The sequence below is a fragment of the Haliaeetus albicilla genome, chromosome 2, assembly GCF_947461875.1.
Source record: "Haliaeetus albicilla chromosome 2, bHalAlb1.1, whole genome shotgun sequence".
NCBI lineage: Eukaryota > Metazoa > Chordata > Aves > Accipitriformes > Accipitridae > Haliaeetus > Haliaeetus albicilla.
The window spans coordinates 46799182-46825026 of NC_091484.1; the positions used below are offsets into that span (position 1 = coordinate 46799182).

Below are 25845 nucleotides of genomic sequence, written 5' to 3' on the forward strand. Positions count from 1 at the left end.
GATGCAGGGAAAACAAAGCCAAGAGTTCAAGCCAGTTTATACTCTGAAACCATTAAGAATATGTGAATGATAAGTTTGTGCATAATTCTCACTGATTTCAGTAGTTTACAGCTGTTTCGCTTTGCAGTCTTCAGAAGAGATTTTTTTTTCCTGAACAGGGACACTGAAATAAGCCTTTATTGACAAGTAGCACATTTCTAGCCCTAGTTGTACTTAAATTTCATTCCTTCAAGTGTTTCTTTTCTGTTTGAAAGATACAGAAGCTGCTTGTTAGGAAAAAAAAACAACAACAACAAAAAACTTCAGACAAAGCAGATGTAGTCTTCTGAACAGGGAGAGGGAACAAACGCTTTTCTGGAGCACAAGTGGAGAACAAATGGTGCCTCTGTCTTTTTGGGTGGGTAGAGGAGTAAGGACAGGAGTGGTTAGGTCCTCCTTTTCATTAGGATGCAAAGCCACAATTTGATGGAACAATTTCTGTAGAAGAAAAATGCACTTTCATTGAAATAGAAATGTTTTATGAGATGATGTTGTTATTGATGACATTTTTTATGAGAAACATTTCCTTTAGATATTTCTCCCTTGCAACACATCATTTTGAATTTCTATACTATAACAAGATGTAAATTTTAATGTCAGGATTGGTTAGGTTCAACCTCACTGACCTGGGGACAATGAAAGGTGGAACAGTCATGCTGCATTTCGGCAAAACGTAAGAGACAATTAAGTTCCTTTATACAAGAGTCTGGAAGCCCAAATGATTACAGCTTCCAACCAAAAAGCAGGCACATGCAAAAGCATGTGAGAAGGGTGTTTCATTGACTGTTGTCTTGGTAAAAGGCCATGTGAGATGCAGCAAGAAAACATCCTAGAAACAGAGACAGAAGAGGGCATTAAGCCAAGGATACACTCAGAATATATGCTAGGAGTGTGATCTTGATATAAACTTAGAAAGTAAATGTTTTGGACTAAGTGTCAAATGAAAAAGGCAAAGAGTGTCAAGTAAAGAACTGTGGGCAAAGAAATGGTTTTCTGAGATTGGGTAAACAGCTTTTTGCATTCTTTATACATGGGCAGAAACACAGCAGATACCTGGGTCCGTTCCTTTTTTCATCTCATAGCTGCAACTACACACTGCATCCCATATGCTGGTCAACCACTGAGATCCAAGATGGGAACAATATTTTATATCAATGTGTGCTATATTAAATAATGTGAAAATTAAAATGAAATGAATCAAAACCAACAAAATTTAAATGAAATGCTTGACTCTATCAAAATGGAACATTTTGACAATGTTGATGAACTCAAATCAAAAAGCTTCCAAATTTTCATTTTGCAGGAATTTAGAGTTTTTTCTTGGAAACACTTTTTGGTTTGAATTTGTCTTTTTTTTTTAAGGGGGATTTCCTACCTTGGAAATTCAAGCTCCTGAGAGTCTATTATACTGTAAGTATTTTTCAGTTTTGATGTTGCCTTGGCTAAGAAGATGTATAAACTTAGATAACATTGTGATCAAGACATTTCTCTTATCTACAGTTATGACTCACTGAAGCAACAGTCTGCCTTACAGAAGAAACTCTTAGCGATAGTTTCCAAAGCAGAATAATTGCTATGTATTAGTAGAACTGTGGCAGCAATTTCTTTTGATGGCTAGTATTGTTTTTGTTTGGGTTGGGTTTCATTACATTTAGGGAAAGATCCACATCTTAGAATAAGTGTTATAAAAATAGCTGCAAATTAGAGTGTTGCATCCAGTGTGCTGGGACATAAAGGGCAGGACTTCACTCATAGATTATTTCCAAAATGCACTACTTTTCTCTGTGTTACCTTTCACATTCTCTGTAGCAGGTCTGACAAGTGGATCTGCTTCATCTTACACTCATGGCTGAGCTCAATTCAACCCTACTTTTCTATTATAAAAAGCATACACTGAGCATTGGCTGTGCATGAAGATATTTGATGTGAAAATCCTGTCAGTTTTCTGCTGTTCTGTACATCCATAGGTCCATTTAATATTTTAATATGTTTTTTTTCCCCCCCGTTATTCAGATAGATGTCATATCCTGAATAATGGGAAAGCATTAAAATAAAGTTCACTTATTAGCAAGACTTAGGCATGGTATCTGTACTTAGTGTGGCTGAAATAATTGAAATAAAGCAAATGAGAACAGCAAACAAGCAATTCTGTCAAGCAAGTGTATCTTAAACTCCTGTTTTCAAATCAAAGAACACAAGGAGATAGACGACCAACTGTGTTCAAAATTGCCATTGACCTCCAATGGAGAACAAATACAGTAAAGGGTCAACACTTTGATGATTTTTGAAGCAGATGAGGAGAAACTTCTATTGCTGCTTTCCAGCCTGTGCATTTTGCTAATCTATATTTGGCTTCCATTGTAACATTCTTCTTCCACATAGCAATGCATTTGGAAAAAGTGAAGTTTTGTCACACTGCTTGCCAAGTATTTTAAACTGACACCAGCTATGACTAATGACAGTGCTGGAATGTGCTGTTCTCAGTAGAATAGAGGCCTGTACAGACCTAGGAGTTTCCTGGGGTCCAGCTTCTGTCTGTTCAGGGGGCTGGTGCCATACAGCAGTGAATGATGTTCAGAGTGAACCAGCTGTATTTCCTCCAGACTGGCTTTTCGACCTCGAATTCGCTGAAAGAAAACAGCAGAGGCCTACAATATTCCACTGACAATATTTAGGGAGAAAAAAAAAAAAAGTAAAGGTCCGAAATAACATTTAGTATGATTAATAATGGGTTGAAATTGCGTCATGCAGGAATGTGACACTGATTTGTTTATTAAAGTAATGCTATATGAAAAACAAATGCGTGTGTGGTTTATCACAAATGCTTCACTTAAGTCTTAGCAGAGTTAACTTCATACAGGGTTTCACATACAAGAAAAAGAAAAGATTCTGCCCCTTTTCTACATTATATTAAGAGATACAAACCGAAAGGTGAAATATTTTTAAAGTAAGAAATCTGGCTAGAAAAATTCTAGTTTAAAGAGCAAAAACTTCTTCACACCTGTAAGCTGCAGATGTGTTCTGAATGAGGATTAATGTTTTTTGCATCACTACTAGTACTTGTGATTTATGCTGCTAGGAAGAACATGATCATAGTAAGGAGAGCCAGGGAGAAGAACAAAATTAAAGTTTAAATGCTTTAATAAAACACTTCTATATATTTTCATTTTTTTAATGTATGTTCAATATCTCCAGATCATTTCTGCTGTTACACATGCTGACTCGCTTCCTTACATTTTTGTGACTAAGTGGATTTTGTCTCTTTAATTGTTTCTCCAGCCTGTACCCTCCCCACTTAAATCAGTGTTAAAAAATCTGGGATGTCCTTCTATAAATCCATTGAAATTTAATCAGTTTAGGAAGGAAGGAAGATAGGAGAGAAAGAAGAAAAGGTAGAACTAACACTTTCTTATTCAGCAGATCTGCTCCTTGTATGTATTTGGAGTTACAGCTTGTCATAAAAATATTTACTTCTCTCCTTGTGCTCATGCTGCACAGCCTTTGCAGACACAGCAACATGAAGCAGATTTTGTTCAGGTTTGGGCGTAATAACCAGTACTGTCAACAAAGTTCTGGTCCCAAGATCATCTTTATTGTTGATATTGGATAACGTGGACAGAAAACAGCCTATTTTTAATGTCTTGGACTCTATTTGCAGATCAGATCCTTATGAACACCTGGGGCAAAACCTCTCACAACTTAGACTGTGGATCTGTCCGCCTGCCAAGGTCTCCAGATAAACAGGTTATCTAAACAGAAGTTACCTAAATAGACCATCCTATTTTTAATAGACTGATTAACCTGTTACAGAAATGCCACTCAATTCTCATTTCCTAGAGGTTAAGTTGTAATTGTTATTATATCCATCACCTACTCGTGCACATCAGAAAGCACTAACCTTTTCACTAGGAGAAGAAAGCAATATTAAAAATATTAAAGAGAAAGTGCACTGCAGAAGAAAGAAGCTGCCAAGGGGCGGGGGGGGGGGGGTCAGAAGAACCACGCACAGTTTATATTGAGCTAAGCAGTGGCAATTTTTTCTGACTAATCAGGAAAAATGTCCTAACAGTTAGATCTAGATGACTGTGGAATAAGCTCCCCCTCTGGGAAATGGTGGAAGCCCTATTTCTTGCAGTGTTTCAAACTTGACTGGACACAGCAGTGGAAAAAACATTTTAGGGAATGATCCAAGAACTAAATGACTTAATAAACCCTTTTTCATCTCTAATTTCTTCAAGCCTCTCCCAGTCTCACATGAGAATTTGTAGCGGTGCACTCACTTCCTTTTAACACACAGTTCCACAATCAAAATCGGCACATTATGTTACTTCATGGAGTCAGTAAACTCTGTAACGGTTCTTCTGGGTCAGATAAAATGTTTTTCTTCACAAGTGAGGTGACTGGTAACATTTATTCATTCATCCATTCTCATTAATGTCTATGTTTCTAATAAGCTGCTTTAAAATCTATATACCCAATTCTCCACAGCAAAACTGGGAAGGGAGGCTGGCTTTTAGGACAGCTAAAACAAAAGCATAAGAAAAGTAAAGAGGTATTTTCTGAAGGTCACATCAAAGAACCTTGAGTAAAATACTCTCTCTGGTCATGTGTTTTCTACAAGTTATACAAAACTCTTTAAGAGATGTTTAAGAGAGTTAATTGTCTGGCTCTTTTTAAAGTGCTGTTAAATGCCGTATCCCTTTAACTATAAAACGACCCACAGCTAGCCATTGTTCTTACAATGGGGAGCTCTGTGATATCCTATGGAATACAGCGATTTGCCCTAACAGGGTAGGGTCTGGAAGTGGCCTCCCCAAAACGTTTTGCTGATGAACTACCTACTACCCACTATTGCCAGCTAGATTCTCTAGAGCAGAAACAGGTTGTGCAGAAACAGGTTTGGTGCAGAAATCAGGTGGCACCGAACAGGACGCTCGACTCCAGCCTGCTCCCAGCAGTGAGGTCCTCGGAGTGCAGCCAAGCAGCTCAGCTGCCAGGGCAGTCACAGCCCAGATCTTCTCTTTCCCCACGGCTTCTCCAGCTCTAACCTTGAGCATCAGCAAGCACATTGATACAGTAAATGGCAGGAGGAAAGGGAAAGGTAAACAGTGCACACAGCTGTGCTGTTTCTGCATTCCCACCTCCTCGTTTACTGTTCCTTTCATCCCACCCTTGCAGTATCTCTGCTTGTCAAGCCATTTTCAAGAACATTAAAATTTCAAATATTTAAGGCTCTACACAGAGGAAAAAATAATTGATATTAAAAATAACCTGTCATAATTGCTAAGAACAGTTCTTCTTACACAATGATGTCAGGATTTAGCAGATCTACAAAAGCACATGTCACAAGTCTGTTGCCAGAATCTGGAATCATGTAACTTCAGTTATGCAAAGCAATAGTTTCTGGCTCTCACTGGCATGAGTTACCAGACAACATAACATATGCATCTGTATAACTTTACACATACACTTTTATCCACATCTTTTTTATTTTAAAGTGTCTTTCTTAATTTTCATCGGCCATGGTAGTATTAAAAGCATAACATTTAGTAGAAAGAAGAAAATTGGCATAAAGCCAATGAAAAGGGAGAAATAGCATAGGAAAACTTGTGAACAGTATTTATTTCATTCAGGGGGATTTGAATACTACATCCATCCACCTACTACACCCTTAGCAGAAGGCAAATCATCCTTTTCTAATGTGCATGACAATGTGTGTGTTGGCTTTCTCCTCTGACATATGTAGTTCCTTCATCAACAGAGACATTTATACATCTCAGGAGAGCAAAACACTGCACCTGAGTACTTCAAAAAAATCAGTCTAGAACTAGAAAGTTATTCTCCCTACAACGGGAAAATGCTTTCACCTTTCACAGAATTTGAGGTCAATGAGGACTGTCTAGTGTGGTCTTCTGTTTAAATAGACCATTAAAGTTTCACACAGATAACCTCTATTAACCCGAAGATTTTGGTTAGACTTTCAGCAGACTAAACTCTTGCACAGTTAGAGATTCAAAAAGACAAAGGTGACACTGCCTGTTTCTCTCTGCTAAACTAACAGGAATTGTTGACATAGCTTAAGGAATACTTCTCACTCAGGTATCTCAGTGTAAGGTGTCCATTTGCCTTTACTGGAGCTATTTATATGGAGATAGTGTCTCTGAAATTCCCTTAGCATATCCAGTTTGTAAACAAGGTCTTCAGAGTTTTTCCTACTTTTCTGGGATTTCTCATAGTTGTTAAATTCTCTCTTGTTTTTAAAACTACACACAGATAGCATGGATTTTTTGCCAGTCAGCACACCCACATCGCTTGCTACCTCTCCGTTGTGTGGGAATTGCAAACATATCTCTGACACACATGCACCCACATAGAGATGCATTTACTCTCTTCATGTGTTTTGGTCCTCCAGTGCCTAACCTGAATAAGTTCAACACTACAAAGACTTTTGCTCTTAAAGACTAACTTTTCCTGTGTTATCTCTTCTTTAGTAGTAAACTGAGGTTCAGAGGATGGAATTTTTTCATATATTTCAGTCTATGTGATCTGGCAGTCTCAAAAGTTTTTAAATCTTTAAATTCTTTCCTTCTCTCCCCTTCAGTCCATGAGATATGGACAGCAGGAGGTGTATGATGTCTCCCTAATCCAGAAAACTACCAAAATTCAGATCAAATTCCAGGCTGAAAAGAAAAATGTTGCTGGACCACAGTGCCTACAGGAAGTAGAGGTGGGGGCACAAAGTGGGACTGTGTCTACATTCTTCTTTTCTTTTTTAAAACTGTGCTGATCAGTGTAGCCTAATGTCAGTCATGTGTGCATAAATTATAGCCCCAAAGGAGTTATGTAAATACTTCCTCTCCCTAGAACAAGTAGAAAGCAGACACCACTACCAAAACATAATTCAGTCCTTTTTGCGTCCCAAAGGCAGGGTAGCTATGCATTGCTCTTTACCAAGAGAAAATTGCAAAAAAAGATAATGGATGATTTTATGCCAATCTTTACATCTTTTAGCTGCCCTGTTCTGGTGCTGCATTTGCTAACTGTCTGTTCTACATCTGTCAGCCTTTAATGAACACAGAATAGGTATTCCAGTAAACACACAGGAACTTTTAAACTACTGCAAAAATATTGTGTCTGAATTTTATTTTTCCAAAACCTATATACCAGGACTATAAAAAAGTCCACTACGGGGGCAAACTACTCCACTCCCTTGCCCTGGACTCAGTCAGGGACTGGTCTCTCAAATCCAGCTCTCTAGAGCTGGCCGTGGTCTGAATGTCTTTCTCCTTTGTCTTGGGGAAGCCAATGGGGGAAGTAATCTGTTTATTTGGAAGAGTGATATGATTAAGGAAAAAAAGCTTTAACTAGTTTCACAATTTAGCAAAAACCCTCTAAACTGTTGTTTGAATAACTCTAGAGCTGAAATATCTATGGCTAGAAAGAGAAAGTACAGTCTGGAGAAACAAGTCCTTTTGGCTGTGTCTGCAGCAGTAAATTAAGCAGTGCCAGGAAACATTCCCAGGCAGAGGAACACAATCATCTGTACTATTAAATTGCTGAAGTGGTCCTTCACACCGTTTTGGCTAAGCAGCAACTAGCACTCTCCCAAACAACTCCCAGACATGGTTTGGTCACTGGCATGTGCCAGGCAGCATTCCTTGTAGTATGAACATGGGCCTTTCCATGCCAGTTGGCTGCAGTGGTGGAGAACAGTCCCAGGCACACTTTATTTCATAGTGAAGACACAACTTTGATTACCCCAGTCAAAACTTGTTATGATTTTACCAAGTTGTATTTTAAAAATGCTCTATAGGGGGCAATATGAGCAGTACATATAGGTAATAGATTAAGTCTAGGTTAATCTACCCAGATTAATCTATTAACTGCAGCAAGCATGGTGTCAGCCCAGTATATATGACTTCCATCATCCCATGCCCAGTTAGAGGAGATGGTTCTCTGTGCACTTGGCCAGCCATCTCTCCAGGGCCATAGACCTGAGCTGCGTGAGAGGTGTTAATCCACACCACATGACTTTGGAACCACATTTTGCTATAGATAAGAAAGATCCTATAGATATAGATTGCTCATTTTCATAAGGGTTTCTTGTTAGATTAAGAAAATAGGGAGGGCCTCCTGGCACAAGCCTGTGGCTAAGGATGCACACACTGCAAGGTAACAAGACCTGAGCGACCTCTCACTGAACTGGCTTTGATCCTGAAACTCCTCATCAGACGAAGAGTGGGACTGCAGCCCTCTTGTGGGACTATTGTTTTAGTAAAAGAGAAAAAAAGAAGGTTCACGGTTACTGCAGAGGATTTCCTAAGCGGCTGTTGCAGGCTGCTGTTCCTAAAATGCCCTTCAGACTTGGTGCATGAGGCAGTGCACGTGGCAAAAACTGACCAGCGACCTCCCCACTCCTTCTGACACAAACCGTGGAAAGTTATATTGAGAAATTATATTAGGAAATACTAATATCCATGAGGAGGCATTCAGAAGTCAGTAAAAGAGACGGTGCAGTTGCCCGTGGTGCTTTGACTCCGCATCCTCAGTGTGGTATATTCCAGAATGCAGCTTAATGGCGGCCTATTATTTCTGGAATAATGCAATAACCGCCCCTTTAGTGACATGAGTCATATATTCAGCTGAATAACTTTTCTTTAGAAAAGAATCAGAGCACCAATTAAGTGAATCACTGCAGCATTCCTTATTTTGAAAGTGAGCAGCTTTAAGGGCATGTTTGATGTCGAGCAAGTGCTAGAGAATTCAGTGAAGCAAAGGACAGATTGCATCATCAAATATAATCCTGTCTTTAGCTACATAAGAGGATCAAGATAAATACCAGAGCTACAGACCAGCTTCACACTGAGGCTCCTCAAAGTTTTATCATCAGAGTTTACATTTTGACAGCTCGTTTCACATTCCAGCTTCATTTCAAAGCACACAATGGGAGTCAAAATTAACTGAATGCCATTCGACATGAAGTGACTTATTTCCTCTCTCCCCACTCACTGGATTTTGCAAGACCTAATAGGTTATATTTCAGTTTTCGAAATTGCAGAATTGTAAGAGGAAACTTTAACTCTTCCAGGAAACTATTGGACCACGTGCATCTCAGACTAAACTGGACCACTTTTCCTATTTACACCTTTTGCAGATCCACACAATTTACTGTTCAGCAATATCTGTTTATTACTGAAGAAAGCAATACATAGTAGCACATTGCATTTTACTTATTTTCTCTTTTTTTTGTCTTTCTTTATAATATGAGTCCTGAGTCAAGAAGATAACTAGGCCTTATTTTAGTAAAGCACTCAGGTGCATGTTTAATTTAATCCGTAAGTATGTGATCCCACTAGTGAAACCACTCATGTGATATGTGGCCTTAAAGGCCTTGCTGAAAGAAAGTCTTCCTGAAAATTGAAAAAATTATCCAAGCTAAAAAAAAGAATTAGCCTGTTAGAGTGCTGCCATCTAGTTAGATGAGTGTATACAGCAAATCCATTTATAGTGCTTGCAATATCTCACTGCCCAGTACACTAGGCTACCTGCAGAAAATCTTTGTGGACAGTCACTAATAGCTAATCAAAGAGACCTATTGTACCAGTTCCTTTGGGTTTGTAAGAACCTAAGTATATAAAGAACAGTAATTAAAGAAAACAGAATATAAGATCCCTGGCAGTTGTGGGATCCTGCAAAACATAAGTGAATTTGTGTTGAACTTCATTAAATTGTACTGCAATGCAGTAAGCACCCTCAATTGCGACAGGCTTCTGCAGAATTTGGCAGTGCTGCACAACTCATGGGAAGCAATGAATGGTAGGAAAAGGCTGTTTTTCAGTAACCCAAGTCATATATGAACCTCAGAGCCCATATTTGATTTAAGCATGATGTTTTAATATGCAATTTTGTGAGGGAAATCAAAGCAGAAAAAGTTCCACATTTGCTCCGATATTGTCTAGAAGATTGCTCTTGAATATCTCAGGTTTTGACGTGGTACCCATTGAACACCAGGCAAATGAAAATGCTGTGGAAACAGACTTCAAAGTCTGAAATAAAATGAGGTGCAATGTGCTTATGGAGTGATATAAACTACATTAAAATAAAAGCAGTGTTCTATGCTACTACAGAAGTAAAATCTTTAGCTGCTTGAAAAAGTTAAGAACTGTGCTATTGAACGGAATGCACTTGCCTTTTGACTACTGCTTGCTTGTCTACCTTCCTATATCAAGGTGAGGAACACAGTCATGTCTGGATTTTGGATTCTGATGCATGTGGATAAATGACTTCCATTGTGTAAATTCTTTGGTTTCTGATTGGGAAGTGTGATTTCCTAAAATGCATTATTTTAATATTATCAGTTAAGTCCAAATAATTCCTCAGACAAATTACTCTCTTTTCAGAGAAGTAAGACAGATTTAGGATTTCATAAATTTGCCATTTACTTTAACAAGTCAAGTATCTGGTCTTTTTTTTTTAATTACCTCGCACTTGTTTAGCAACCCAGTTTCTTGCAGCCTTGACCAGATGCTTTGGATCCTTCCAGCATGTTCAGGGTGATTAGCATAGTTGCCACACATACACTGGTGCTTCAGCATCAGACTGTCATACACAACACCTTCAGCAGAAAGACAGCACAATAAGAAACAGTAAGTGAAACAAATGCAAGTTATACTGTTCCATGTCAGGCATACTATAGCACAACTGGATTTTATTGACAGAGCAAGGTGAAAATTCTGGATCTTAATTCCCCTTTCCTCTGGGAGACTCTGAATTTTGACGTACAAGGTACATCTTGTGATACTGATAAGGCAAAAATGAATTCTCAAGAAATTATTCTAATATAGTTAACTGTAAAGAAGAAAGGAAATTGGGTGGAGTCTTGTTAAGGCTTTTATGGCTAGAAAAAATTCAGTCCTATTACTGAATCACTTGTTTTCTCTTTCTCTTGTGGGTAAGGTCAGTTAAGGCTGTTAACCTATATATAGCAAGAAAAGGTTATATATTCATAGTGATGCAAGGAAAATCATTCAGAAGAACCTTTTAAAATAAATTTTAAAGTGGCAATGCCACTCTGTATTTCTACTGCTTAACTAACACTATGTTATTTCCAGATCTCAAAGCATATCAGATGAAAGTTTCAGATAGTTGCAGCAGTGGCAGCCAGAGTCCTTTTTCATTAAAAAGAAAAGTTCCACCCACTAGTCAGTTAGGACCAAATCCTGTTGTTAGACTGCAATGCAAGGTTCCTTTTGAATTTTCTATGCTCATGCATTCAAGGGCAGAACAACTTTATACAGAACACCTATCAATATCACATTGCTCTGTAGCTGTGTATTGGGAGTAAAAGAGAACTTTTAGCAAGTAGGCTTGAGCTAAACTCAATTTTCAAGGCTTTCAAACCAAGTCAGAAACACTGAAAAATTATTTTATTTATTTGTTGTTTGCATTTCCCTCAGAAATGTCTGGAACAAAAAATATTTTCCTTACTCCTGTGAACTATTTTCAGTTGCGAAACATTTGGATTTTTCTTCCCCTTACAGTTGAAAGGGACTCAGATTAACAGTTTCTCCAACCTGCAAAACTTGGCATTAAAAACCTCTTTCTTATCTGCCACCACTACTGGGGATGCCAACACAGTTTTAGGAAAATTGTGTTAGCCTGCTACTGAAAAGTCAGACAGTGAAGAAAATACAAAATTAAAGTCCAGATTCAACAACATGCTCAATACCGCCCTTATTTAGCAAAGTTCTTGAATGGATATTGAACTTTAATAAAGTGTTTAAAAACTCCGCTGAATAAGAGTCTGTATACATTGTGGGCAATGCAAAGTTAAGGTTCTGAGATAATTCAGTTAGAATCCAGCCAGAAATTATGCTGCTCTAGAAATATTTATGCTGCCATATTTCTTAGCTCATGCACTTTAAAACTGATCCTTTGGGATCTCTCTATTTAAGCCAAAATGATAATACAACAATTATGTTTAGCATAAGGAGAACGCAAACATAATACCTATGTGCAGCGTGACTATATTTACGCTAAATGATTATCTAACAAACAAAATAGTTCATTAGCAATAAATTCTTGTATTTACTTTCTTGGTTTGTTTTCCTTTAAAGAAAAAAAAAAAGAACCAGTGAAAATCTGGAGTTAATAAACTAATGCAGCTTAAAATCTCTGCTGGCATTGTCAAAGCAGTTAATAATTTCCTTTCTCTGCAGTTATTTGCACTGTACCATTTATAAGCTTTGCTGCTCTATCATCGGGTCTTATAAGTTATTTGAAATAACAAGTATGCACACAAATAAGTGCATGCTTACATACCTTGCTTTCCTTTTCTTGGCACCCAAAGTTTTAACTTCTACAGTCTGTTGCATACCCAGATTGTACAGTTTGCCAGTGGTTATTATAACATTAGATAAGAAGACTTTTCCTCCCATCCCCCTGCCCAACAGAGAAGGTGTTTAGATGCTAAATGTACATGCATCAGGACTTTCAGAAGCTCTTAGACAGAGTAGGCAGTTATATCCAATGGATTTGAATGGAAACACTTGTTAAATGTTAACAAAATTAGCTGAAAGTTGAAAGTATCTCCTGCCTGCCACTCTTCCAATGAATGTTTTATTCTAATTATCAATGCTCCATACAGGCTTAGGTTTGCATAGTCCAAACTGTAGTTAATAGAAATAAAAAAAATATATATTTTACTATGTTATTATTATACAGAATCGAGATGTTATGTAATAATGACACTTTTTGATGACCCATATCAGGGTTGCAACTAAACAGTGGTTTTGAAGTGAAATGCTGAAACTGTGTATTCAGGATGCCTCCTCTGGCTGACATAAACATCCCTTTTGTAGTGCATTAGTATTTTTCCTAAAATAGAATATAACTAAAAATGTAATTTTATTGTATGTGAATTATTTTGTCGGAATCAAAAATCAGTGTAATTGAGTCAGGTCAGTATTGCACGGCAGAAGCATCTGCTCCAAACTTTTAAATACTAAAATATTCACACCACTGAGTATAAAATTTATTTCTAGCAGGATTAATTGACTTAAGAAAAGACTGAAATATATGTTTTCATTTATCGCAAACATCTAAATTGATTTAGGATGTGCAAGTAATTCAGATGTGTGGCTGCTGGTCATACAGCACATGTGGTTGGTACAATACCACAATGCAGCAGTAGAGCTTACTGCTAAAAATAGCCTGTAGGATTTCCCTAACAGGATTCAGCCAATAATCTCCCCACCCCCACAAAAAAAGAGAGAGAGGGAGACAACTGTTTTCAATTGCAGACTGCTGTGAAATATTAATAAAAGATGGTTATTCTCTCTCTCCAGAACAAATGCCTACAGCCAGATTCTGCTCTCAGATTCCTTGTGTAAATCTGAGCAGCTCCACTGAGACTGGTGGATTTATTCTGGATTTACACCAATATTACTGAGGTCAGAATGTGGCCCTGATGACAGACTGGAATGGTGGCACCGCTGAACCATATAATGATAGAGGACACAGGACAAAAGAAACTGAATTTGCATTAAGTCAGAAAAAACAAGGTCTTCCTGGTGGGGACTCCCTAACACTCATTCTTTTCCAAAATACTTTATTTGGGTCAGCTTCTTTTAATCATATTTTAAACAGAGGCACAGCAAGAGACCTAAAAAATGTTGGCTAACAGCATGCTTTGAAGAAGGTGAAATGCCCTGGGGAACAACAGTACCAATAAGAAAACCTGAGGGAAGAATATCTAATAAATTATTCAGAAGAAAAATCTGACTAAATAATGTCAAATATTCTGTAAACCATCTAAATGAACATCAAGTAGTCTTTATATTTTTTTCCATCTTTAACTCATTATCTTGTGCACATACTGCATATATGTTGCATAGCTCTCTCACAACCATCACCATTCTGATTCCCTTCTGATATTTGGCTAAGAGCATTTTCTCTCATGACTCACAAAAACATAGGCTCATTTTGATCCCTGTGTAATATTCTGCGCCAATAGTTTTCCTTCTATCTTTTTTCTCTTCCAAGAATATACTGTCTTTAAATAGGAAAGAAAAAAAAACTACAACAAAAACCCCCAAACTAAACCAGTAAAAAATAATTCAAGGCAAGGAGGTGTTTTTACATCAATTTCTACGTTCTGATTTTGACCTCATGTCATGCTGTACTAGAATTTTCTCCCTTTCCACCCACCCATTCCTTCCTTCCATGCTTTTAATAATGGTATTGTTGCAACTGCTGTGGACAATGGCTGGTTGCGTCTTGTGCTCTCTTAAGGGAGCAAATCATAGAACTACAGGATAGCTCAGGTTGGCAGGGACCTCCAGAAGTCTGTAGTCCAGCCCTCTGCTCAGAGCAGGTCAGCATTGTGATGAGCCCAGGTTGCTCAGGGCTTGCATCCCAAAGGATTTTGGAAAAGCTGTATAAGAATAGATAAAAATTGAGTCTGGGATTCTTTCTTTCCACTGACCAATGAATAAATGCTAGGGCACCATCCAGACCCAGGAAATACTATGCACAAATAAAACCATTCTATACCATACCATACCATACCATACCATATGTTAATAATACACATATCAATCTAGTTATTCACAGAAACTGTATTAGAACTGTTGATGTTGCAAAGTCTCTGTTTATTGTCACTCCAAAGGTGTTAATCTCATAATATAGAAAATAGCTCTATTTTCAATGTACTCAGAAACTGCAGTGATAAAGGTTATATATATATAAGTCTATAAGCCTAGAAACATGTCAGGGAAAGGGATTTCTTCAACCAGAAAGGAAAGGCTTCATCAGGAATGCAGAAGTGTGTGCTCTGTTCGACCTATGAACTGATCAATCAGCCAGGGGGTCCTGGCTGTTAGCATAGGTACAGCTTGGAAGCAGCTACAGCACCGCACTATGTCTTCAGCCAGTACCTAGAGGACATGAAAGAGGTGAAGGTACAGAACAGAAGTGGAGAAGCAGCAGCATAAATTTGTAGTGAAAGTGGAAATAGCAGGATTGTTTTTCTTTAATGAGTAGAGATGATTATCTTGAAAGAGCAGTGGAGAGGGGGAAAAAAGGTTCAACAAAAGGAGAAAGAAGGATTCAAGAAAAAGATGTTTTGGATTTGGAGAAGAGTTCAGCGGAGGATTGAGAATCTCAGTTGGAATAAGATGCATTTTTTGTCTCTTTCCTTCTCCCTTTCCTTCTCTCTTTCCACTGCTGTTGTTCATGTAGCAATGCTTTACTAAACGGATAAGGTTCTCTGCATATGCACTGTCTGCATTTCCACTGCAGAACCCATCAGGCTTCCTTGTGTCAGATCTCGAGCCCTTTATGCCTGGTATGTCCTGTTTCCCGACACCATCTCCATTCAGTGTTTGTCCTACATCATTTCATTCCTTCTCTTATTCTTCCATCTCAACTTCACATTTTCTTTCTTGATCTGTTCCACTGATGCCACAAGTCCCCAGATATATGTAACCCCCTTGACCCTAGACCCCTTTCTGGGGACTTACAAAGAGGGTTGTCAGTAAACCTTAGCAATCAGACTGAAATGTTTGTTACTCCATTCAACTTTTCCAGTGGAACTGCAGATTTTTGAACAGGACATTGAAACCTACACACAGTGTGCTCTGTGAATCTTTTAGACTGAGTTTACAATGTTTTGGGGACTCCGAACCACAAGTAGAAAAACAGTGGCCTGGTTTAATAATCTTGTCTATACACAGCTGGTCTTTTTTTGCAGAAACTCATGGAAAGTGAATGAGAATGTTTCTTTCTGTACAATCCAAATGTTTGTTACCCAACAAGTGAAATTCCTAAATTGACCGTGTATTTAAAGAAGAAGAAATTATGTCTTTCATCTTTGAATGCCATCTTGCATCCATTTACCAGCTTACTTGCAGTGCTTTAAGGACATTTCTTTTTCTTTTGCAGTTTTTTTCTTTAAAATAATACATTTTTGCTTTCCAAGTTCACATTCTAACTGGAAAGATGGGAGAGCACGCTGCCTCACAAAGTCACATACAGTGTCCACTAAGGACTCCATCCTACATCAATCCATGGTCACAGCCTGAAGAGCTGTAAGCTTTCAGCATGGCAAGTTCTGCCAACCATTGTGAAGGAATTAATAATTCTGGCAGAAACCTCAATAAACAGTATCTCCAAGTATTCATTTCCCCTTTCTTGTGCACAGAGTAAGTGAATCTTCACTTCTAACCACACTGTAATGTTATACTGAGCTTCAGACTCTTAAAAAGATGGACCCTCTTGCAAAGTTAGATTACCCATAATAAGAAATGGGGTTTCTGTGGTCATTTTTCTTCCTGTTACTGAAGATTTGGGCGGTTCTAATCACTCTGCTTTGGACAGCCCAGGCCATACCAATAGGAGATGCTCCCTGAGTGACTGGACTGCCCAGGGCCTGACCAGAAAAACCTTCCTCTGTATCCTCCACACAACTGCTGAAAGACACCAAAGCTGCAGCCAAAGTGACCTTCTAGTCATGGCTACGGCTTTGCTCTTTCTGTAGGGAAACCAACCTTGTAGCATAGACTGACTTGTCAAATGAAGACGTTGAGAATTATATTGCAGCTTTTCTACTTACTGGTGGTCTTTCTTCAACTTATTGGTGGTCTTTCTTCAACTTATTGGTGGTCTCTTTACAAAACAGGCAACAAGAACATGGAGAAAAGAACCAGAGGATAGGGAAATGAAAGAAAAAGCTATAAATGACCTAAAGGCACCAAAAACGCACCTGTTGCTATATTGCCAGAGCCAGTCAATGATAATAATTTATGACTGTGTGAATATTAACCCTGTGATTTATCAGCTGCGCTGGTTGACTTGATGCCAGTACAGCATCATAAAACTGAGGAACAGTAAGGCTAAAACTGAATGCATTACTGCAGGAGGTATTTGAGGCATTTAAATCTGTTGATCCTACATGAACAAACGCATTTGCCCTGCCTATTAAAAGCAGTCTTTAGGGAATCCTACCAGTCGTGTAGACATGCTGGCTGGTCTGGTCCACGTCTGGGTGAGGTAATGTGGAATCAGCAGGGGAAGACGGGGTCCTGGACACTGGCCGATGTTTATCTAATCCTGCCATGCCAACTGTAGCCATCTGAGCCTGGTAGATTTGCAATTGGTGGACACGCTGATGTGCCAGGAACTCCTGTTTCCAAGAAAACAGCACAGTAGAAAGAAATGTGAGACGGCATCAAGTAAGACACTGAGGGAAACATGTCAACAAATTAAGTTCATTAGGTCAGGGCTGTAATAAACAGTGTGGAAAAAAAAAAAAAACAACAACTCACACCTAAGACCTAGTCAATAAATCCATTCAACAGATGTTTTCACACTGACAGTGTGGGCTGCTGAGTCTGCTGGAGACTAGGTGATGGCAGGCAACCTGTCAGTTCTCTCTGACAGAGGTAAAGACGGCTTCCCATGCAGAGGCTTATAAAAGACAAAGGTTTTTCTAATATATTGAATACATAATATGATGTTAGAATATGCATTTCATGACCCTGCACAAATGAAAATAAAATCTTCCTACAGCACTGGAAGTGAAAAGTGGTGTCCTTACTACTCAGTACCAAATTGGCTGAGCAACTGTGAGTCAAGTTTCTACAGAGGACTCAGTTCCCAAAGCTCCCTGGAAAACAGGAACAATTTGCACATAGGTTTTCAAAATCATTTAGAAATTCAGGAACTGTTACATGAGATCCCACTTAGGGACCATCTTTTTTTGTCATAACTGCTGCTGGCTGTAGACAGTGCCAAACACTTCAGGAAAGGTAGGTAGGTGTGAAAAGACTGAGACAGAGCAGAAAGGTGCTTTGTTTGTCAACAGATGGTGACTTTTGCTGACATGGCAAAGGCTGAAACCCTGCTGAAGTCAGTAGAAACCTTGGCATTCACTCACTCCAGACAGTAGGATTGCTTCGCAAGTCCTTTTCTTTCTGTTTTAATTTTTTGTGCATATAGTCCTGGAACCTCAACAGAAAGTGAATGCAAGAGAGAGATTTCAAAACTACTTTGCAATATAAATTCAGTTGAAATTCACACTTCTGTCTTAGAACTGCAGACTCTGTTTATCCTCACCTGGGCTCAGTATACATATATGCAGGTATATATATGGTGCATATATATATGGCTTTTCTTTTTTTTTTTTTTTTAAACCCAGTAACAATTAGCAGTGCTGTATGCTGTTGCTTGGGACAGAAGCTCAGAGGCCTGGCCTGGCCAAGGAGGGAATGCTGGGTGCTTACAGAGGTGAAGCTGAGTTCAGGCTGTGTGGGAAGGCAGGTGGGAGTACCTGGGAGTACCCCAGCCCCTCACGTGCTGCAAAACCAATCCACAGCTCATGGGAAGTGACAATGTCTGCCCTGCATGTAAAAAAAGAGGCCTTTACGAAAATGAGTGCTCATCAATAACAGCTGAAATGAGAACAAATACTTTAAAAGGCAGCTGAAAACCCATATTAATATTTAGGGTCACCACTTCAGTGAAAATACATAAGGTCATGGGAAGGGTAAATCACCTGGGACCTTGTCATAAGTGACTAAATAAAGAAAGAAAATACAAGTAAGCAGAAAGAGGTTTTACAAGAAGTATCTTGGTTTGGGGTCATTGAACCATTTGCCTTTCTTTAAATACAGTCCCCAACTTTTCCTATTGCTTTTTTAATGTGTGATCACAGGATGGTGTTATATATTCCAGGAAATATCTTGAGGTATCTGAAGACATCTATGTATCCCCTTTCCTTATGAACATAACATAACTTAATGTTCAGGAATTTTTTCCTGAAATGCCTAAGTAAGTGCCTTGTTTTTATGTAGTTTCACTAATTATTTTAATTGTGATAAATTTTCAGGGGAGATTTTTTTTGTGCTCCTAGGCATACACATCTTTTGTAACCTTTGCTGGGAGTGTGTGTGATTGGAGACAAGTGGATAATGTGTGGATGGTACCGCATTGAATATTTTCCCTATGGAGAACAGAAGTAGATAAATTCCTTTGTGAGGATTTAGCATTCACTTTCCTCAATGCTGGCTTAGTGCTCAATGAGGGAGGCACAGGAAGTATTTTGCTGTCTGTGGCATGACTACTCCCTGCATCCTAGGGTCAAGTGGTGACAGCAGCACTGTCTGTCTGATTCTCGTGTATTCGCCATCTCCTGCCTACTCTTCCAAAGCACGAGAGCTAGCTGAGCAGTTTGGAAGAAGCCAAACTCCTACCTGCAGGAACCCTTCTTCACATTGAGCTTCACTGCCATACATGAAATTTCTGCTGCTCTCCTCAATCTCATAGGTTGCATTCATTGTGTTAATTAAATAGCTGGTATCTGTGTAGTTCTTAGGTCAAGGGAACTTTTGATACTATCTTTCAGCGTTCACACTAACTAATGATAATTCATTAATTGAGTTCACTTTTCTGCTAATTACTAGAGTACAGAAGACAAAAGGGTTTGTTCCCTGTTGGAATTCTCTTCAAGCTAGTAAGGGCACATCAGTGTGTTCTGGCAGTCTGCATCAAACAGTATTATTTAAATATACTTCTTAAGGAAATCTTGGAAATTCAGCTATCAGTGAGGAGGGATTCATACTGTGCAGAAATATTTCTGTTTGGACTTTTCTCAGTGCCAGTAGACTCTGAGTTCTGAGCCTTTAAAGCTGCCTTGTCTACCTTTCTTTTATGCTCAGACCTGAACTTCACTTGTGCAATACCTGCACAATCTTTTTTAGTGAAGCTGTAAGTTTGCCTTTTGATCAATACCTAAAATCTCATCTATCCAGGTCTCAGACCTGAAAAAGTCAATTTAAGTGATTTTGGGTTGTTTTTTTTAATGGTGTCTTGAAGAAGAAAAAAAGCAAAGTCTGGAACACTACAAAATGTAAATAATTCAGAAAGCTATTCCTACCTTTACTTATAAAAAGATTAGGTGTTTGTGTCTATGCAAGCAATAGAAATAACACTGTTTTTTAGGCATGTGAACAAATCATGGTAAATTTTTTTAATGCTAATCAACCTACGTGAACATTACCTAAGAGCCAGCCAGCCATATATTTCAGCAATTTGTCAGAGACCAAGAAGAGAGCCTGTTCTTCCTCTCCTGTATTTTCCTGCTTAGCTGTGTTTTGTTTATATCATTCTTCCCTCCCCAAATGAAACCAGACACATACCTAGAATTTGACACATGTTTATCAGCATAATCAGTCCAGGGAAGGAGAATAAATTTGCAGATGATTGGGTGGAAAGCTGCATGACACCTGTTTTAATTTCTGAGGTCACAGAAAACTGTTTGCCTGTGAAAACCTTTTAAAATTTCTGCAAAGTGCAGTAGTTTGTCTCACAAGGCTTACACTGAGGCTTGCTTACATCCTCTGGTGATTTCCAGATCCTTTAACTGTAATTTTAAAAACTCTAGGCATCAGCAAAATTTGGAATTGTTTAGGTTTTAGTCAAAGTTTTCGGCTAACTTCCTGATTAGGTTTCATTTTACAGACAACAGGCACTCATGAAATACATATATTTTTTCCAGCCACCTACATATTTATGCTGTGAGCATTTGAGATACTCTGTGTCACACAGACAAGTGGATTAATGCAATGAGTAATGTGGATAATCAACACACTTATCTGGCTCCCCAAATGCCCACCTGGTCTCTGGAAGGGATTAAAGCAACACAATGAATTCATCTTCAGGTTTTATGTGCTACAGCACTGCAAACACATGTCCATCTCTCCAGCAATATGACAAAAGCAGTATTTGCACATCTGCAGGGTTAGTGATTTGTGTGAATATATTTGGAGCATTTCTTAGGTAACCCGAGCCCTGCCTGCCCGGCATGGAGCCTGCTAGTTCCAGGTGCCTGAGATTAGTTCATTAGTAGAGGCAGGCAATTAGGGCCGCTGCTGGAGTGAATGGAGGGCCATTCATCGTCTTGCCCAGAAACCAGCTCAGGTCCTCAGTAATTATTTTGAGGAGGATTTTTAGAATCCGTATCTAAAGAGAAGATGACCCTTGTAGAGGCATGGGAGGTAAATATTTGTTATTCTCCTATTCTTACTGTAAGGTTTGTTGTTTAGGAGGAGCTGGAATTAATTTGGGTTGGTGTGAATACTTCTTTCATGTAGATGTGTGATTTGTGCATTTTGGTGTTTAATGTTTTGTATATTCTCAGGATTTTAACGAGAACTACTTCCTTATTTGTACTGGTTGTGAGAACTGGTGACCCACAAGCATATTCAGCTGTATTGTTGGATGATAAAGTATAGGTGAATTGTCTATGAATTAATGTTCCTTTAAGCTGTTATGTTTTGTACAGAGAAAAAAATATGTGGGGTTTACTCAAAAACTTGTGTCTCAACAGTCTGCTTTTTAATTCAGTTTGATACATTTTTTTTATTTAGTTTAATCATAGCTGAATGAATCCTAAGATTTGTACTTCTGTACCATAATCCTAAGTGTGTATGAGCATCTGTACCTCTCTTCAGGGTTTATGCTTTGGCTTTTTTTATTGTGGTAGAAAACTTTTTTCTCTGGAGAAATTCAAAATTTGCTATTCCTAATAGCGATATTAGTGCTTATAGTCTCTTACGTATCTGTAGCCAGGTTTCTAGCCCTCTGTCACTGTGTCTCTACTGCATTCTGCTGAAGTATGAAATGTGTGCTGATGTCTATTAACTGTTAAAAACTATTCATGTAACACCCATCCTTCTTCCCTCCTCTTCCCTCCCTCAAAGACCTTCAGTACTACTAACCCTTACAAAGTTTTTCCTCTCAAAGAAATTTTTGGCAGTCTGTTCACTAGTTAATTTTTTCCTATAATTTCCACATTGTTTTCTGAAAATTACCCAAGGGACCAATTATTGCTGAGGAGGAAAAATACGTATGTTCTGCAGGAAGTTTTGCCCTAAGTGAGCATGAAAACAAAACTCGCCCAGCAGGAAGACCTGCTGCCTTTCAAGTACTTCCTCTGGTTCCTTCCTCTGAAGGGTATTTCTGACACCTGCTCTGCTGCCTTCTCTCGCCCCAAAGCTCCTGTTGGAGGCCCTGTTCCTTAGCTTCTTCCAGACCCTGGTAGCAACATGGGAACAGAGTAACTTCAGGTCCTGCCACTTGTCTTCCCCACCATCCTCCTTGCGTTCCTACCTTCCCAGTGCTGTTGTAGCTGAATGCACCTAAGGGCTGTCCAGGCCAGCCAGTGGCTGCATCCAGCAAAATGGCATCTGCTTGCAGCAAAGAGAGCTCAGTCCTGCTTTAAGGTCCCCACGATGGCAGCCTTGGCCCAAACCAAGACAGCATCATCCCAAGTCTGATGCAGTCAGAAATCCTGGACACCCAGAAACTTCTCATACAGTTCAGATGTAGCTAGTTAACAGTGCTTCAGAAATCGTGGACTTCATGGGAAGTATTAATAGGATTGACCTTGGTTATCCTCAGAAGTGACAGGGAAGAAAACAGGCAGCAATGAATTCTTAAATAAGGAGTATTAGAACAAAAAGACCTGTAGGTAAGCAGAAGTTGTAGCACTCTTGACCCAGGAGTTTTGTGAACAACTGTTCAGCCTACTGTCCTCAAACAAAACCATAACTAGTTGCCCTCAGGAGCTGAGCAAAAATAGGTCATGAGGTCTTCTGAAAATACCTGTGTGAACAAATGTGAAACTGCAGGAATGGCTTATCTCTGTCAATCTATACAACCTAAAGTAGAAACTAGTCTGAGATCTCTCAACATATTCATTTTCAGGGATATCTTCTTTTAAACTGCTCTGTCACTTGGAGAAAACACATGACTGAGAAACCCTACCGATACTATTTTTGACAAAGCCACACGTAAAGCCACAAACTTCCATGGTCATCACTTTCAAAAAAAAAAAAATCAGTATCACCATCTAAAATATAGTCAGCCACAAATTCAGAATCAGCATTTTTATGAAAAGTGAATAAATAGCAAGTATGAATACAGACACAGACTGAATAGGTAGAAAGGGGTTTAGAGTAAGCAAAAGCATAGACAGGAAGAAACAGGGCAGCTAGCCTTGAGGCATCTGGGCATATTGGGTCACATATTATCAGGATGTTTATAGAATTTGGGTTTCTCTTGCTGTAATCCAAGGAACACAGTGTTGACTAGAAAATGGGTAAACAGAAATGAAGTCTTATCAACTGGAAGTCATGTGTAGATACAGAACAGTGGGATGAAAGCCATACCCCAGAACTGCCTAGAGTCCTAGGCAGAGCAGACTTGCCTTGGGCAGCAACCTGCTGCTCACAGCAAAACAACCCTGTGCCCTCTGCCCTCCCCTTGCCTCCTGGAGGACTGTGGAAAGACTTATTCCAGCTACTGCCAAGGTAGAGCTTAGCACTTGGGGTGGCCCAACTGCAGTGACTGCCCAGGGCATGGTCACCACTCTCAACGAGCTTTGTTTTCCCTCTCTGTTCCTGGAGAAGCAAAGCTGCTGCCACAGAGGCCCCTCTCCTGCCACCCTTCCCTTCTAGGGCAGGAGCACCTTTGGGGTGGCAGAAAGCATTATTAAAATGGCAACATTCTTGTCTAGTGGGCCAAGGAATAGGGGAAGAGCAAAGCCTATTAATGGGGTGACAACAGTGTGCTCCTTCATCAAGTCATGTAGGAGAGGACACGTTCCCTGCCTTGGGTTGCGTGACCAAATGTGTGGGTCAGGGCTGTGGTTGCACCCCTTGGTTGTAGGGCATAACAGCAGGGTCGGGACCCTATCTTTTACCCCTACTGCACAAGGAGCTGGGTGGGTTGCTGACCTGTGGTTTCAAAGGGAGAGATGGTAAAAGTTAGCTCCCTTGGATGGAGAGTTTCCAAAAATCTAACTGTCTAAACATGAGCCATCCTGGTCCAATGTAGGTGAGGAGTAAAGATGGCCACATGGGTTGAGAAGTTTTCAGCTATCTTGGTGAAGAAATACGAGCCAGGCAGTCATTAAGTTGAAGCCTGGCATGATTAAGAAGAAAGGAGTGATAGGAAATGGTTTCTGGGAGTGACAGAAAGGAGGGCTCTAAAGACAGAGCACTTTCTACTGGAGGGAAGTTCCAGGAGTCCAGCTGAGCTGCTGGTTTCACTCCCGGTTCCCGCTCCTGCAAGACCTGCCTTCTCTGCTCCTGATATTGGCAGGTACTTAACTTCTGTCACTTTTGCTAAAGTGCTGACGCTGCGGTGTGCGCAGCACGCATCCAAAGAAAATGCAGCATGTCCTCAAAAGCTTGCACTCCCAAATGAATCTTTTCCTCACTTTCTGACTCTCCTGGAGATTTAGATAAATATAGAAATAATTGGGGGTACAATGAAAGGGAGAAAGGGACCATCTGAACACCTTGTGTGTTGTTTTTTGGTTTTGGTTTGTTTTTTGGTTTTTTGGTTTTGGTTTGTTTTTTGTTTTTTTGGTTTTTGGTTTTGTTTTTTTTTTTTAAATAAAGCTCTTTAGAGGATTCTTGTTACTTTATTACTTTTACTAGAAATACCACAAGATTTTCCTGAAGTCATTTGGTGCTTTCCAAAAAAACAATACAGGGAAGTGCAGAAATTAATACCAATGGCAAAACACAGTTATCCACGTCTTGCCCTAACTTTCAGTATTAACAAGTATTTGCTTCTTTCAGTCTGATGTGAATAAATAGGCTTATAATAGCATTTAATGGTTACAACCACCTAATCCTAGCATCCTTCCAGCAGTCATTCAGTTAAGCTGTTAGTTGGCCCAAACTAATTAATGAAAATCACCTGTCCCACCTGTTTCATTGTTCTGGGAAATATCACCCAACTCTCTTCACCAGTATTGGCAAATCAGTTTGGTGTTACTTTATGCAGGTCATTTCAACCACTTCCATTTTTCTGCTGTTCATTGGAACTATTTTTCTTAGCAGACTTGTATGGTTTCTGTTCAAGTGAAGAATCATTAGTTTGGCCTTCAGGCAGAAAAATAATAGTCTCCAGGCTAAATTCAGCAGCAGCCCTGCTGAAGATCTGTGTTTTCTGCATACTTCAACAGATTCTGCTTTGGTTTTACAGGCAACTCTGCTGAGTTCATGATTTATTGTAGAATTCATGGAAATTACTTGGGTCTGACATATAAAGAGCAAACCTTGGAAAACCTTGCTTTTCAATACAGACTAACTCATCAGTGTCTAAGCATAAAATCATGGGGGTGTATAGAAGCCCTCTGCAGATGCCTTCTCTCTTGTATGGAGGCACAAGAGATTAGAACAGGGAGCATCAGTGGACCATATGGTCAGCAAATATAAGAGCCTTAACCAAGGTGTTTCACCAACTCTGTTCTCTCTCTATAGATCACTACCTAATGCACAAACTCTAGCAGGTGTGTGTACTGCCATTGCCTGCACCAGAGCTCTTCTGTACAAACTATCCCTTTCTGCTGTCCCACTGGTGTAAAGTGTTGTAACCTGATGGATACCAGGTTCCAGTCCTTTGCTGGAGGACTTCTGCCCCTCTGAAGATTTCAGATAGGTATATTACCAAATCTCACACGTTACTTCAGTGCTTAAAATGTCAACAGACTTCCTTTTTCCAACATATTTGTAGTAAGAGTTACATGGTTTCTTGAAAATGTATGTATGTACACACATACATTTGCAAATATCATGAAGTATTTAAAAAATGTTTTTCTCCAGTGCTCAGCTCTTCACTTCATTGATTTTGGCACACAGGAAAATAGCGATATGTAGTGAAATGGTGATATAGTTTGAGACTCTACCAAATATAGGAAGGATGCTGTGGGTGGAAAAAAAAGAGAAACTATCA

The 25845-nt window shown here is 39.2% G+C and overlaps 1 protein-coding gene across 16 annotated transcripts in view; it reads right to left on the minus strand.

Moving 5' to 3' along the window:
• Positions 1-25845, minus strand: part of HDAC9 (histone deacetylase 9) — a 499915-nt gene that overhangs the window by 134463 nt on the left and 339607 nt on the right. For all 16 annotated transcript variants that reach the window (XR_011322675.1, XR_011322676.1, XM_069773867.1 and 13 more), the window contains 3 exons: positions 17044-17221; positions 10521-10654; positions 2546-2666 (listed from right to left, as the gene is read on the minus strand). Coding sequence is in view for 14 of the 16 variants with exons in the window: in XM_069773867.1 (XP_069629968.1) it covers positions 2546-2666; positions 10521-10654; positions 17044-17221 (433 nt within the window). In the remaining 2 variants the exon portion in view is untranslated. The remainder of the gene's footprint in view (positions 1-2545; positions 2667-10520; positions 10655-17043; positions 17222-25845) is intronic.